The sequence below is a fragment of the Cupressus sempervirens genome, chromosome 4, assembly GCF_028749045.1.
Source record: "Cupressus sempervirens isolate cs-2001-9-10 chromosome 4, ASM2874904v1, whole genome shotgun sequence".
In the NCBI taxonomy this organism is placed as follows: Eukaryota; Viridiplantae; Streptophyta; class Pinopsida; order Cupressales; family Cupressaceae; genus Cupressus; species Cupressus sempervirens.
Genome location: NC_143121.1, coordinates 238,916,263 through 238,930,847, shown reverse-complemented (window position 1 = coordinate 238,930,847; position 14,585 = coordinate 238,916,263). Strand labels below are relative to the sequence as shown.

Below are 14,585 nucleotides of genomic sequence, written 5' to 3'. Positions count from 1 at the left end.
CATGCCCTAGAGGAAATAGTGAGACTTCTGGCTAAATTCACTATCAAAGTGACACACATTGCGGCCACTACTCTGCACTTGTTGAAAGAGAACCAAGAGGGGGATTTAACGAATGAAGACTCCAAGGTGTTGTTCGATTTCCTAGTTGAGGAGTACGCTAAAATTCTCCTTAAGAGGAAGGATGAGAAGCAGCCCACTTAGGGCCTGTCCCTCTTGGTTTCCTTTGTTTTGTGTTTTGCTAGGTATGGAACTTAGTTTGGTTTAAGGCGTCTCTTCCTTTGTTATTAACTTTTTTAGTACAAGCAGAACTATTATAGGCAATATTAGTTTGATGCCTGTTAAGACTTTTATTATGCTTCTTCGTATGTTGTTTTTGGATTGACAGCAGTAGGAGGTAATTTTGTGTGGTGGTAATATGCTGGTTGCTACCAGTTTATTTGTGAAGGTCGGCCCCCTTGTTTGACTGCTTTTTAATTCAAAAACAATAAAAATATCAAACTTGAAAATGTAACTTGTGCAAAGTCAATTATAAAACCATTTGGCCATGTTATATTAATGACAATAGAACTCTTCCAGAAGAATCAACAAAATGAAATTATGAAACTAAAGTCCCATATTGTATTTGATTACTTTCAGTAGGCGTTGTTCACCTACCAACTAATCCAAACAGATGATGGCACGGGGATTATTGGCTTTCACTTTACTCCATACTTCTTCTCCCTCTGCTAATGTACGGGATATACTTATTCCTGTCCTTATAAACTCGCATTCTTTCAGACATTTCAAGAGCTCTAATCCAGATGGAACTTTCTTCAGATTGGGACACTGAGATACCTTTAGTATCTCTAGATGTGGCAAGACCCCGTCCTCTAAATCTGCCATTTCCTCCAACACTGGAAAGTTAAAAATTTTAAAAACATGTAGTTGAGGAAATCCCCTGCGCTTCCCAAACCCTTTTGGCAATGCCTTGCAACTGGCATTACAATTCAACTCCAACTTAATCAAGTTGGGCATCAGTTCTAGTGCTGGATATTCAGCACAATGGCAGTTGCATAACTTCAACTGCATCATATTTGAGAATCCACTTATCCAATTTGGCACCGCAAAGGAGTCCAGCCAAAGGAATTCAAGATATTTCACAGCTAACATGTCCTTTGATAGAGGTGGAAGATCGCAGGCATCAACATGGCCTTCACTTTGATTGCATATTTTCAGACTTCGCATCTTCACTGAATTATGAAGGATCCAGCATTTCTCCAGAGTTTTCAATTCAGTCTCATGATGAACAACTATTGACACTTCATGGAGATTGATCAAATGGGCAAAATCTTCCAACTGGAGGAACTCATTTTTCTCAATGGATAGTTTACAATCTGATCTGAATACCTGTAAAGACACAAGATTTGATATGCCCTTAGGTACGCTATCTATCCCACTTACATCCAGATGTTCCAGACAGCTAAGTTCACCAATCCATCCAGGCAACTTTTGTAGACTCTGGCAACTAGAAATGTCTAGGAAGCGAAGACTTTTATTACCTCTTATACATTTTGGTACCATGGTAATTTGTGTACTCCTTAAATTCAAGACACTTAGGAGCTTCAAATTTCCCAAACAGGTGGGCAGTGATGAGATGATTGTGCCACTCAAGTCAAGAATGCGCAATACTCTCGCATCACAAAGCAATATTGCTGGAATAGTCTGAATGCCTTTATCTTGTGAGAATGATAGAGTGCGAAGACAAGATGCAGAGTACCCCCTATTTGTTGCCATTATTTCTACATCATAATCACCTATGCTTTTCTTGCCCAATAAAATCCTACGGTGCCTGTTACTTGTTTGCATGCTTGGATGTCTACTGAAAGTCTCCTCTACAGAAAATGCACATTTACTTTCTTTCGATATGCTAATTGCCAAATCAAGCATCAAATCATTCAATTTGAACCTTTTATCCACCTGATCATAAATGTCGCCCGTTCTGTCAATCATAGAGAGATTGTAAAGATGATATATATAACTCAACCCTATCTCTAGCTGGTCTTCACCCCCTTGAGGAACATATCCTTCTGCTACCCACAAGTGTATGAGATAATGGGGATCTATTTCTTCATTTTCAGGAAAGAAGGAAAGAAATGCAAAACATGGTTTGAGATGGGCGGGGAGAGAATCATAACTTAACTTGAGAGACTGCATGATTGGATCCTTGGTATAAGATGGCGCCTTTAGCTACCCCAATTTTGATTCCCACACAGTTGAGGAACGCTTGCCCGCTAGAGATTTAGCCACTGTTTTGATAGCCAAGGGCAATCTCCCACATTCCCCTTCAATTTGTCTTGCTATCCCTTCAAGTTGCTCTAACGGCTGATTTTGCTGGAGGTCAGGGAAGGCAAAAGAACAGAACAGCGTCCAGCTCTCTTCCTCTGACAAAGTGGCCACCTCATAGATACGGGCGTTCATGTTTCTACACACAAATTTGCTTCTGGTGGAGATCAGAATTTTGCAATTACTATTTTTCCCTCTTGGAAGCCCAATTGAAGAAATCAAGTTAGCTTCCTCAGATGCCCTCCACACATCATCCAGCACAATGAGAGACCTTGTTTTTGATAAACGCTCATGAATTATCTCCATTGCCTGAATGTCACTTACCCCTTTAACGACCTCAATCAACTTTATTTTCGAGGCCAAATCAGCCTGCAGCTGTTTTAGGGAGTAAGTCTGAGAAATATCAAGCCAGATTGCATTCTGAAAGTTGTCCTTTACTCTATTGAAAACGTTTTGCAGTAGAAAAGTCTTCCCAACCCCACCCATTCCAACCAGGGCAATGACGGAGTTAGCTGGGTCGTCCAACAGGCGGAGGATTTCTTTGACCTTGGGCTCAATACCCACTGGTCTTGAATCCTCCTCCATTGGAGTTGTCCTCTTCCACTTTACATTCTCAAATGTACTCGTGGAAAGTTGGCCTGAATGAATCAGATCATGAAAAAGCTTCATTTCTGCTGCAGCTTCCATGCTGGATCTCAATCTATCTTTCACGTCCTTAATCCGGCGTGCCATTTTAAAACGAAAGAGTAATTGGGAATGAATGAAAGCAAAGAGAAAAGACAATTGGGTTTTTTCATAATTAGTACCTCGAGATTCCACAGCACATTCGTCCAGTATGTCCTCTGCATCCAAAGCAATCTCTGCAATATCAAGCAGCCAGGTTTTCGCATGCTCATTTCGTGCACTGTGGAGATCTTCTTCTTTAATGTAGCTTCTTAAGCTTCTAAGCTTGTCACTCAGCCATTCAAGCTCCTTCTTGAAGTTGAGGGCAATTGAAGCCTGGGTATATTGACCAAGCTTTCCAACAACATTACCCATAGCACGCTCCATATTTGATTTCTGAAACCTGAGAAACTGAACCTTACCAAGTTATTGACCAGTCTAAACCAAATACAGCTTACTAAACTGCAATGAATGTGAGTAGAGCAGGGAAAGAAGCAAATTTATACGAGTGCAGACAAAACTTCTTAGGAAGAATTCAGGGCCAAAGTTATTCTAATCACTTCTAGATTAAGTATTCTGTTCTCTTTTTGATTGAGACCGCTGAAAGTAGTCGAATAGTTCTCCTTTGCATCATCTGGTTTCAGAGTTATTCCCTCACCTTTACCTTTCCAAACTTCAATGTTATGGCTGAGCGGAACACAGTAGGCCATCTCAATCGAGTTTTCTGAGTGCCGCCTTCTTTTATCAAACTGAAGTAATGAACAAATTCTTGTGCTTTTCTTCTTCATATAACTTTCCTTATAAAATGTGTTAGAAGTTATTCTTATGCTTTATACTTATCCATGGGCTTCACCAAATCAGTTATACTTTTCTTCCCAAGTTGGGTCATATTTTAATTGTCACCTTATGAATTACAATCCACAATAGTCTGTGGTAATATTTTTATAATTTTCAGTTATAATTTTATTCTTATGCCTTTCTTCGATCATCGTTTTGGTAATCTAAATTATTTTCTTGTCAAACATTTTATAATTCTTCAGATACTTCTATGCTTAATTGCAAAATTCTAGTGCAGGCGATGAATAATGACTTTGAAATTGTTGTACCCTCCTGCTTCTGGATCGCCTCAATAACTTCAAGCATAGATCAAACATTCTGATGCCCTGCCTACTATTTAAAATTCAGCAGATCTTCCATGGCTTCCCTAATGCTTGCTAAGTAATTGCAACCAAATTCTCATTCATTTGTTACATTCAGCACTACCAATCTGTTTATTTTCGTTGGTTTTCGAAATCTGGGTGCGACATTAAAAGTTATACGAAATACACATTTCAGATTTAGTTAAGTTTTTTCCTGGTCATTTCTTGTCTCGTTTCCGAAATCGGGAATGAAAATATTCAGATTAAGTGTAACTGGGGCCATAGTTGCATTGATACCTTAAATTTTTTTTAACTATTAGCATGTTATGAGCCTCTGTTGGCTGAATGTTCTCTGACATTGTTGGTGATAGTTCAGCAAATCTTTCATGGGTGCCCGAATGCTTGCTAAGTAATCGTCGCCTATTTCTTTGGTGAGTGCGCACATGTGGCGCGGCCAAATTCTCATCGGCCCATTTCGTTGAAAATATATTGTGCGAAGTGTACACACACATTTGTTACATTCGGCACTGCCAAGCCTTCCGCTGTATTATCCCCTTCGCATACACATACCTACTCTTGGTTCTTACCTTTCCCAAGCTGTACTGAACCCGATTCCATGCTTCGACATTGCAGAGTATAGACATTTCATCAGCAAAACCCGCGCAGTAGCTTAAACAAATGCTTTTAACCCAAAAGCTCCACTTCGACCCCATTAGTGAGCTACAATCCGAAGTTTCACGCAAGAAGCAGCATGCAAGAACAGATTTAATAGTTTTCACCATCTACCGTAAGAATGGTTAATGCATCCATTTATCATTAATCAACTCGCGTTTTATATTAAATTTGGAAATATCAATGGATTGTTGTAGCATCTGCCTCGTTTAATACTATACATAATGAAATAATATTTGATAAAATCACTATTAATCATTGCCCCCTTCTGGTAACATACATGCGGGAATAATTTTAAATTACTTATTTTGTACTAGATTACAAATTAATGAATTTTTGTAGCATTTGCCTCATGAATACTATAAATCCTGAAAAAGCCGAATCCTCCCAGGGAGAAAAAAATAAGATTCTAGGGAACTGCCAGCAAGGTGTATGAAATATGCGCCGATAACACACAACAAACTTATTCCATTTCTTTTATTCATCACATAAAAATATAACAGTACATTTTGAATATCAGTTTATTTACTTATAAAGTAATTATTGTTAATTTGATTGCTGAACGAATGGTTATAACCATTCTTTACATGTCAAATTTATTGGTGAAGAGTCACCAGCCATGTGCAAGCCATCTCTGTGTATTATTGAACCACAGCCTTCATAAACAAGACAATTGTTGAGCTGTTGACAAGAATTAAAGCCATATGTCTGATGTGCAGTCTCCTCCAGGATACCTCATCTCATGAGCAAGAGCAGGACCTTGTGGCTCTTCCCCAAAGTCAACCATGAAGTCAGGATTTATTGATAGCCCACCCTTATCAGTATCACACTCCATAACAAACATATGGGCACCTTTCTCAATCAGCTCAGGGTAGAATTGATTGTCCCAACTACTGAACAGGGAATTTGTAACATAAAGCCGCTTCCCATCCAAACTTAGCTGGATCATTTGTGGTCCTCCTCTCAGCCTCTTTCCCTAACAAATATATATTCAAACAGTATGTCATTGCCATATACGTAGATACCCAAGCCATCAAACAAAAGCAATGAAAAAAAAACCTGCTTAAACACATTTGAAAATCTCTTTGATTACATCTTTATAGTTATATTGCAAGAAAGAGACACCTAAAACACATGAAAAGGTTAAGAGATTTGTGGTTTGAAATCCAAACTTTGCGGTCCATTATCAAGATGAGGTGGACTTACAACTCATTGAAAATTTTATATTCCTTTTTCTAAGGAGCATAGGGGTCAAACATTATCCCAAGAGTATTAGGTTGCCCAAGTTCAAAGAGTGTGTGTGTAAGATTTCCATGTATGGTCTAAAAAGCCATTGGTTCTTTAAAGTCAAGCAATTGTGATGATTAAGGATAACACCTAATTGCAGGAAGAATCACCCCAATTATGCCAACTGGTCTCGAACCACCCCAACTATGCAAATTATTCCACCTTATGTATCTTGCAAGAATGTTTTCCCTGTTCATTTGGTCAAGTATTCTACCAAACAGTTAGTAATATCACTTAGACCTGAATCTCCGTGCTCATGATCAGTTTATGAAGATGTATTCTACAGAGAGTAAGAGTGTATTCACCTGAACATCAGGAACATCAGATTGCCATGTTTGTCCATCATCCTTTTCTACAGCCACTGAGCTTCCCTTTCTTACAAGACCACCCACCCAAACTTGACCAGTCAAGACAAGATTTGCAGGATCTTCAATGTTGTATTGTCTTATATCTCCATGCAACCAGTTGACAAAATAAAGAAATCGATCATCCAAGGAAATAAGGAAATCAGTTATCAATCCAGGCATTTCAGGTAGAATCCAATTTTTGACCTTCAAGTTTGGTACTGATACTGCAACCTAACAATGCCATCAAAACCAATGTGTATAAACCCCATGTATCAATGGCCAAGGAAATCAGATTGTGAAAATGAAAAATAGTATATTTATCTTCCATAATGAAACCAAACACCACTAAATCATATTATTCTGTTGGCAAACACAACATTTATTGGTATTAGGTTAGGAAGAAAATTATTATACCACATGGTTCCATGTTCCATCAGATGACTTGAAAAAACGCACCAATGTGCTGCTTAAAGCGCATGCTACATAGCCTGTGTCTTTGGAAGGATCATGAAGAAACCTTACCTATTGCCAGGAAGTTAGAATTTACATCAGAAGTTTCTAATTAGCTGCAATTAGTTTCTATTGTAATTTTTTCTACTTGCAAAACTGACATGAGTCCAACTTTGATTAATTTACACTTCTTAGTCCAATTGATGTAGTAATAGAAGAAAGTGCATCAAACAGCCTTACCTCCAATGGTATAAGTCCTGTGTTTCCCAAGTCCAATGTTTGTTTTAATATACCTTCATTCCAGCTATAAACAAACAAATGTCTTCCATATAAGCCATCTGCAACATCTTGAAGATTGAAACCTTTTGAAAATGCTGCAGGTGCTCCCCATGATGAACTAATTAATGTATCATGCCGTGGTTGGTACCAGAAATCGTAGCCAAAGCGTGGACTTTGACCTGGCTTCTCCCATCTGAATAAAACATATGTAAAATATTAGACATGCTAAATGCTTCTAAAGGTCTCTGAGTTTAGACATCATGAGCAATGTCCCATATAGCTTGTACCATCTCGGACACCCTGTATACAAATAAGCTTGTTAAAGATCTAACCACTGCCACAGTTTTCTGAAATAAGGCAGGAAAACCATTTATATGAAATGCAAATTAAATTTCAAATAGTTATATCAAAATGATATACTTGTTTAATATAGGCCTCAGGAAAACTTCCCAATGTTTTTAGGAATTTCTCTTATCTTAAAACAGATTAACATGCTGATTCTAATGGACCTAGAAGGTGCAACTGGGAAGACAACCAATAAAGAGTAGATCTTCGTGGTTGTAGAAGCCCAATACCCCCAAAAGCGTTTCTTCATATTACAGCCCAAACTAGAAGATATCATATGATCAACATATCAATTTGTCCAATCATGACAGCAATAGCATGTTGAATGTCAAGGTGTGATAGGATAGATACATGTCAATGCGATAATCATACCATATGCTATGCATCATAAATGCTTCATAATATCCATTTTATGAACACTTTAGAAAGTTAATACGACACAATACATTTCATCTAGAGTTTTATAACTTGGAGTATGTCATCTCAATGTCCAGAATCTTGTAATGGTTGGGAGGCGCATCAATTCATCTTCCCACCAGTCTCTTTTGTAATGGAAAAAAAAACTGTTCAGATAAATACTCGGTTCAAGTTAGAGATATAGGCATTTGGATTGGAGAATTTGAAAACTGTGAAGTGGAAGATTGAAATGAAGTGAGTGAATGCAACTAGCATGACAGTTTACCAGTAAACTTCAGGAGCCAAGATGGTTGTTGAGTGTGTTTGTGATTTGAGTTTGACAGTAGATTATGAAAGAATGATGCGTTTAAATGTTTCTTCCACATACTTGATGTATTGAGTTTCCCTATGAAATAATGAAAAATCCCATATTTTTCATTATAAATGTAATCGAGTTTTCTCTTCAATATTGCATCTGTGTACTTTGATTATCTGAGTAATCGATGATTGTTTCTATAGGATTAAAAAGCTGTCTATGTATTAAGAGGGCTCTCTAAAACTGACTATTTTATTGGCTGATAAGTGCCGCAGAGACTCCAAAAACACATCTTTCAACCGTGTTTTCAAGTTGGCACCTAGTCAGAAGGCTGCCTTGTTGTCAAGGAAGCAACATGAAAAAATAAGCAGTTGGCAGTATCAAGATCCCAGAATACTTTCCCTTTTTTCTCTCTCATTTCCACTTCACTACTGTGCAAAGGACTCAAGCTGGCATATGGTACAAGATGCAGTTGCTGCACACAATCACTCTAGCTGTTTACAGGTCTGTGAGTTGGGACGGCTTAATTTGATGTCAAACGATTGTCAAATTTGCTTTCTCCACATTTTATAATAGCTCTACATTATAGTATAGTAATTCCATTATCAATTTGTAGGTTACGCAAGTTATTTTCTCTTTTATTGAATAGGCTTACCGCGATTTATATTCTGTTTTCTGGTTAGGTTCAAGTTTCTCAAATACTACCAGATACTAACGTCCAAGAAATGTCGGAATATATGCAGAGAATGTTTGCTTCCACAGGTACTACTTAATTCCTGGACTTTCTTGATGTATTGATTTTTCCAATATAAAATGAAACAATTTGAAAAATGGCAAAAACTAATATTGATCCCAAGAAGAGTGTACCTAAAAGCAAATTTGCATGCTCCACGTCATATAAACTACTTCAGAAATTGAATACTAGATTTTGAACTGTGATTAATCCTAAACCTAGAATGATATGCAGTGCAAATATGTTTATAATACGTAAAATAAAGATTCTGACACTGGATATATTACCTTCCCTTCACATTGAAATCTGAATCTAAAAGCAAGAAACCGGCACCTTCTGCATTGCCATCTTTGTCACCCATACATGAAATCAAAATGTCTCCGGATGCAAGACAGTGAGCAGTATGAGGAAAAGCCAAATTTGTTTTATCCAAGATAGTCTCCGGCTCAATGGCTTTGTGAAGGACCGGCGCCCTTGGATTGCCTCCTGTATCAACAATATAGATACGAGAGGACCTGCACATGAAGTTTGATGTTATTCATGAATTGACTACAGTTTTTCTATTACACATGTAAACTCTTAAGGAATATTCTGCATCATTGAAGCCAAAACATTATCAATCAGATTCTCAAAGAAAATTGTTTTATAACCTTTCTAAGATATAATCAAAACTGTAAGAAATTATAAGGGCGAATTCCATTTCTTAAATGTTTAGACAAATCTTTTTACAGGCTCTTCACAAGTTCACAAAAAAATATTTATGGGAACACAAATTGCACTATGATCCATAAGAAGCCACTTACAATAGTGATGGTAAGATGAGGTACTGCCTTTGAGCAGAAGGATCCCCATGGCAAGAGCTGCATGCATTCCATCCAGAGTGATGCAATTCATCACCTAAATGAGTTACAGGCAAACGATGGACTACCGTAGAATAAGACAACGACTTTGGATCCACATCTACTGTAGCTAAGTAGTCAGGATTTGCCCTCCCAGTACCTAAATCACAACCAATGTTAAAAACAATTAAAAGTTCATAATTCAATCAATATTTGAAACTTCAATAAGTAAAACCGATAATCTAAAGAATCACATAGCATGTTGGAAGAAAGAAGCAGACTTAAATTTAGTGCCCAAATGAGAATTCCAACCCACGTCCTTATAATTCAAATTCACTCATCAATTCAATAATTGGAGATATCCTGCCATTTATCTATTAACTTCTTTTTAAGCTATGGTACTTTCTGGGACAGTACATACCATAGACCAGGGGGATCATATTAGAGCTCGGTTCCAATAGTTCAAATTTATCTGCACACTAAAAATAAAAGCTATTGGCAGGGTGAGAAAAGAGAAATGTCGCCTATCCTGTATGTTTTTAGTTTAGATTTACATTTTGGGAGCAAGCTGTAACCTTTAGAAGCAAGAAACAATCTTAAATCTTAAATTCTCCACAGAATTAGAAGGTCCAAATGTCTGTTATGAGAATTTATTGATGAATAATGATTAAATCATTATCAATTTATTAAAATTGATATGATTGAGGGAGATCAGTGGTTTTCAGAATATGTGCAACTAAGAAGTGTATAGTCAGCAATATACCTTCTACAAGGTTCATCAATGAGAAAAAGGTACCATTTTTTCAGCATTTCAAAGGCTTGACAATCTACTATAATATTTTGAGTTTGAGATCAAAGAAATGTAACTCATATTACACTGAGAAAAAGAAAATTGGCAAATATATCTTCAACAGGGATTACATGAATCAACCTAATTGTGCCTTTCAGAACTCCTCCTTGATGTATAATAAACAAATTAATTCTGAATATTTACCACTTTCTTATCAGTTCTGAAAATAGGATTTTTGCTGATTTTCAATTTTTGGGAAATGCAACAATCGTAGGCAATGAATAGGATTCGCCCATTTTAAAAAAGGGGCTACTTGTTTATTGGCAGTGAGGGGTTGCTGGGGGAGAGAACAGGGCTAGGAAAAGACATTGCAAAGAATGTATGCAAAACATATTCCATATTTGAGCACAGAAATGAAGAGTTCGTTTATTTTCGTGGAAATCTGTATGTTTTCTTCTATTTTTAGTGTTCACCATTCACTTCTTTTATGGTAACTAAAAGTTTTCACTGCAGAACAGACTAATCTGCATCAGCTTTTTATTTAGAGAAGCCTAAAACTAGACCATTTTGAACTGGTGAAGCAGAGCTACTAGAGGAGCTGTACACAGACGAAATGCTGCAAATTAACTTCTCTGGAGATTAGAAGCAATCAAACTTAATTCTGTCAAGATGAATCTGAAGACAAACAAGAGAATGAGGGATCTCCAGCTGGAACAAATAGAACAATAGATCCCATGCAACAGTCGATCAAAACTATTTCAAAACAGGTGACTAGAGTAAAGGCCAAGGTTCTGGATTTCAAAGGTGATCTATTCGCTAATTGGCTACAAGAACTAGATAAATATTTTGACATGGTAACATGTATGTAGAGGACAGTAGGAGAGTAGACTTTGTATTGACAAAGATGAAGTCTCACACTGCCTTATGGTCGGACTTCAAAATTGTTGTTGTGTCTTCCCTTTTTGAAAAATGTAACAGTTGGGTAATTAATAGGGTTTGCCAATTTTAAAATAGGGTTTTTTTTATCCGGTGTGGATTGCTGTAGCCTGTAGTAGAGACATTGTGTGAGAATGCATGCAAAACATATGCCATATTTCAGCTTCGAAATAAAAAGTTGTTTATTTTTTGTGCAAATCTATATGTTTTCTGTTGCTTTTAGTGTTCATAGTTCACTGCCTTTATGGTAGCCTAAAGTTCTCACTGTAGAACAGAGTAAGTCTGTCTCATTGCTATGATTCACAAATACTTGAAGTTCTCACTGCAGAACAAAGTAAGCCTATTATCAATTTTATGAATGAACTATGCTTCAATATCGTTTTTCTGATTCAAAAGTCTGAATTTCTATTATTCAACAAAAGTCTTCAGGTCATTTTTTAAAAGAAAATCAGACAATCTCTAAAAAGTTGACCAAACATTTTCATTGCTACTACTCAGGCTTATAACGTTTACAAAATTTCCAAAGATCTTTACTCACTTCACTTTAGTCATGAAGTAGGTGCATTCACCAACTAGATCCTCGAGACCCCAGAAACAACATTTAAATAGAGAGGAAGAAGTAGTTTAGGAGTAAATAACTTATTATACTGATAAATTCTTACCAGTATAAACAGCAGTCACATATAAAAGCTTCTCCCGAGGTCCGTTCATTGCTTGGATGGGAGTTTCATAGCCAGGCCCGCCATGACCAGCTCCGCAGCATCCTTCCCCTGTGGCCATTTACACTCTTCCACAACTTATATGAAGAATACCCCAGTGCTAATCACAGATACCATCAAACGTCTTCTACATCCTGAAATGAATATACGGCATTTATAGAAACAGGTTCTCATCATAGCCTACTCTTTATTCTCCTTTTCTTGGGTTTAAAAATAATTCATGCGCTTCACAAGGCTATTAATTGTTAGTTTAAAAATAATGCTCTGGATGTTGGCCATGTGGGTTACTTTAATAATTCATGAATTGTATATTTAAATGGAAAAAGAGGACATGTATGATCTTTATGCTATCTACGTACAGATGGAAGGATATGATATGTATAATCCTTGTGCTATCAATATCCGCTCACTAAAGCGATTAGCAAGGTTCGCAATGATTCAATTGGTTTGAAATCAATGCTCCGGATCTCATGGTTGCCTTATCTATTCCTAAATTTGTTTATGTTTTGAATTCAGATGGGAGGAGACCAAAAAATTCAAATGGTAATCTGGGGATTTGCTTGCCAAAGCAAAGTGCCATTGAAAAATAATTTAGCAGATACTAAATTGGTTCACTTTGTTCAGAGATCATCTGTTCGCTTTGCTTAAGATAGACGTACTGACTTCTCACTACAACATAAAATTGTGCAATTTTTTGGCGGACGCCTTACTTTTTTCTATGCTCTTGAGGCCGTTGATTTCATCTATATAATGGCTCACGGAGGGTGTACATCACTTTAGTTCTCTAGGTTTCATCAGCATGTCAAAATGCCGATAGAAGCAAATAGGGAGAATTCAAAAACATTTAATCACATGTAATCTCAAAGTCAAATCTTCTGTTTTCTATGAAATTCTTTTGTCAAGTTTTTCGGTTAGAGGCTTCAACGTTAGCTACTTAAAAATTGAAGATCTAAATCTAAGAAGAAAACATGGATGAAGCAAAATATTAAATGGATAGATAAATGAAACATCAAGGTGCGGGAGTGTATGATAATGCGAGCATAAAAAAGTTTGTTAGGGAAAAGTTTCAAAGTCTCATGTGGAATAATAACATTGACAGAAAAAGGCTTATTACATTAAAGAATTCAACCCAACTAGGGATCACAGCAAGAAAGCATACCTTGGGGTTGTAATTAAAGGTAAGGCAAGGTTGCTATTGGCTCAATTGAGGACTTGATCACATCAACATAGATGCGAGACAGGCAAATGGAAGAGGGCCAAGGAGGTTTGGGAGGAGAGGATATGCATGTTTTGTAGGATAGGAGATATTGAAACATAATGGCATTTTCTTTCCAAGAGCACAACTTATGCCAACATATGAACTTACTATGATTTCATACAAAAGGCGGTCAACATGCATAGTTTGTTTGAGGTTGATAGGATCAAGAAAATGGTGGATTTCTTGGTTAAGATGCATATCAGAAGATTGAAAATGGAAAGAAATATGGAATCTGTTAAGCACATTCTATTGGTCCCATAGACTGTTGTGGTCTGGTGGACGTCATTAAAATTGCATTCTTTCCATATGAATGATCCCAAAAGGCAATGGTCTCATAGGGTTCCAGTAAAGCCTCATTGGAATCAGCCTTGTTACTCTTACTAGCTAGTTTCATTTGGGTTTGTTACTATGTAGTTTCATTTGGATGTGGCTATTTTTCAATCAAAAAGAAGTATCATTGTATATTGTATGTCTGTGAAAATTCAGTTTGAATTTGTTACTAGTAGTTTCATTTGGATGTGGTATTTTTCATTATAAAAAAAAATATCATTGTATACTTGTGAAAATTTAGTTTTGCATATTATAGTAGATTTTTCGACAATTTTTATTGCTCACAATGATTTAAAAATGTCAAAGTACAATGAGAACACATTGAGTTATGTGGCATTTGTGTAGATGATATTGTTTCTCGAAATGATTTTGTGGAGTTTTTTATTAGTTTTTCAAATCATATTCTATGATTTATTATTAGGAAATAGATAGATTTTAGCTTGTGAGAAGCAATTGTAGGTAAGAGTACTATTTTGTTGCACACTCTCTCATTAGTTTTTGAATCTTCTAGTCAATGGCTGACAAGAGGCAAAGAAGAATAAAAATAGATCGTCTAATTAAACTTAACCAATTACTAATGATCTTTTGAAACTATAACTTGGTTGAGATGGAGAGGGAATAATATTGACTAACATTTATTTGACATAGTGACCTATAAATCTTTGGAAGAGTGAACTAAAGAGAATTGAATGTAGATTCAAGCCAATATCATATTATGAAGATCAAATAATTAATAAAATGTGTGAATCAACATCCACTTATTT

General features: G+C 36.5%; 2 protein-coding genes and 1 pseudogene across 2 annotated transcripts; 1 reads left to right on the top strand and 2 right to left on the bottom strand.

Annotated features, from left to right (window-relative positions):
• Positions 1–526: 526 nt before the first annotated feature.
• Positions 527–3,567, bottom strand: LOC149560891 (disease resistance RPP13-like protein 4; annotated as a pseudogene).
• On the top strand, positions 1,307–11,712 carry LOC149560890 (uncharacterized). The gene is made up of 5 exons (XM_089824874.1): positions 1,307–1,418; positions 4,061–4,203; positions 8,492–8,720; positions 8,900–8,978; positions 11,163–11,712. The coding sequence occupies exons 2-5, from the start codon at positions 4,181–4,183 to the stop codon at positions 11,219–11,221; spliced, it is 390 nt and encodes a 129-aa protein (XP_089681000.1). The 5' UTR covers positions 1,307–1,418; positions 4,061–4,180; the 3' UTR covers positions 11,222–11,712.
• On the bottom strand, positions 5,245–12,953 carry LOC149560889 (selenium-binding protein 1-like). Its single transcript, XM_089824873.1, has 7 exons — positions 12,177–12,953; positions 9,753–9,948; positions 9,237–9,464; positions 7,121–7,352; positions 6,845–6,952; positions 6,389–6,661; positions 5,245–5,772 (listed from the first exon to the last, which is right to left on the bottom strand). The coding sequence occupies exons 1-7, from the start codon at positions 12,292–12,294 to the stop codon at positions 5,491–5,493; spliced, it is 1,437 nt and encodes a 478-aa protein (XP_089680999.1). The 5' UTR covers positions 12,295–12,953; the 3' UTR covers positions 5,245–5,490.
• Positions 12,954–14,585: the final 1,632 nt, after the last annotated feature.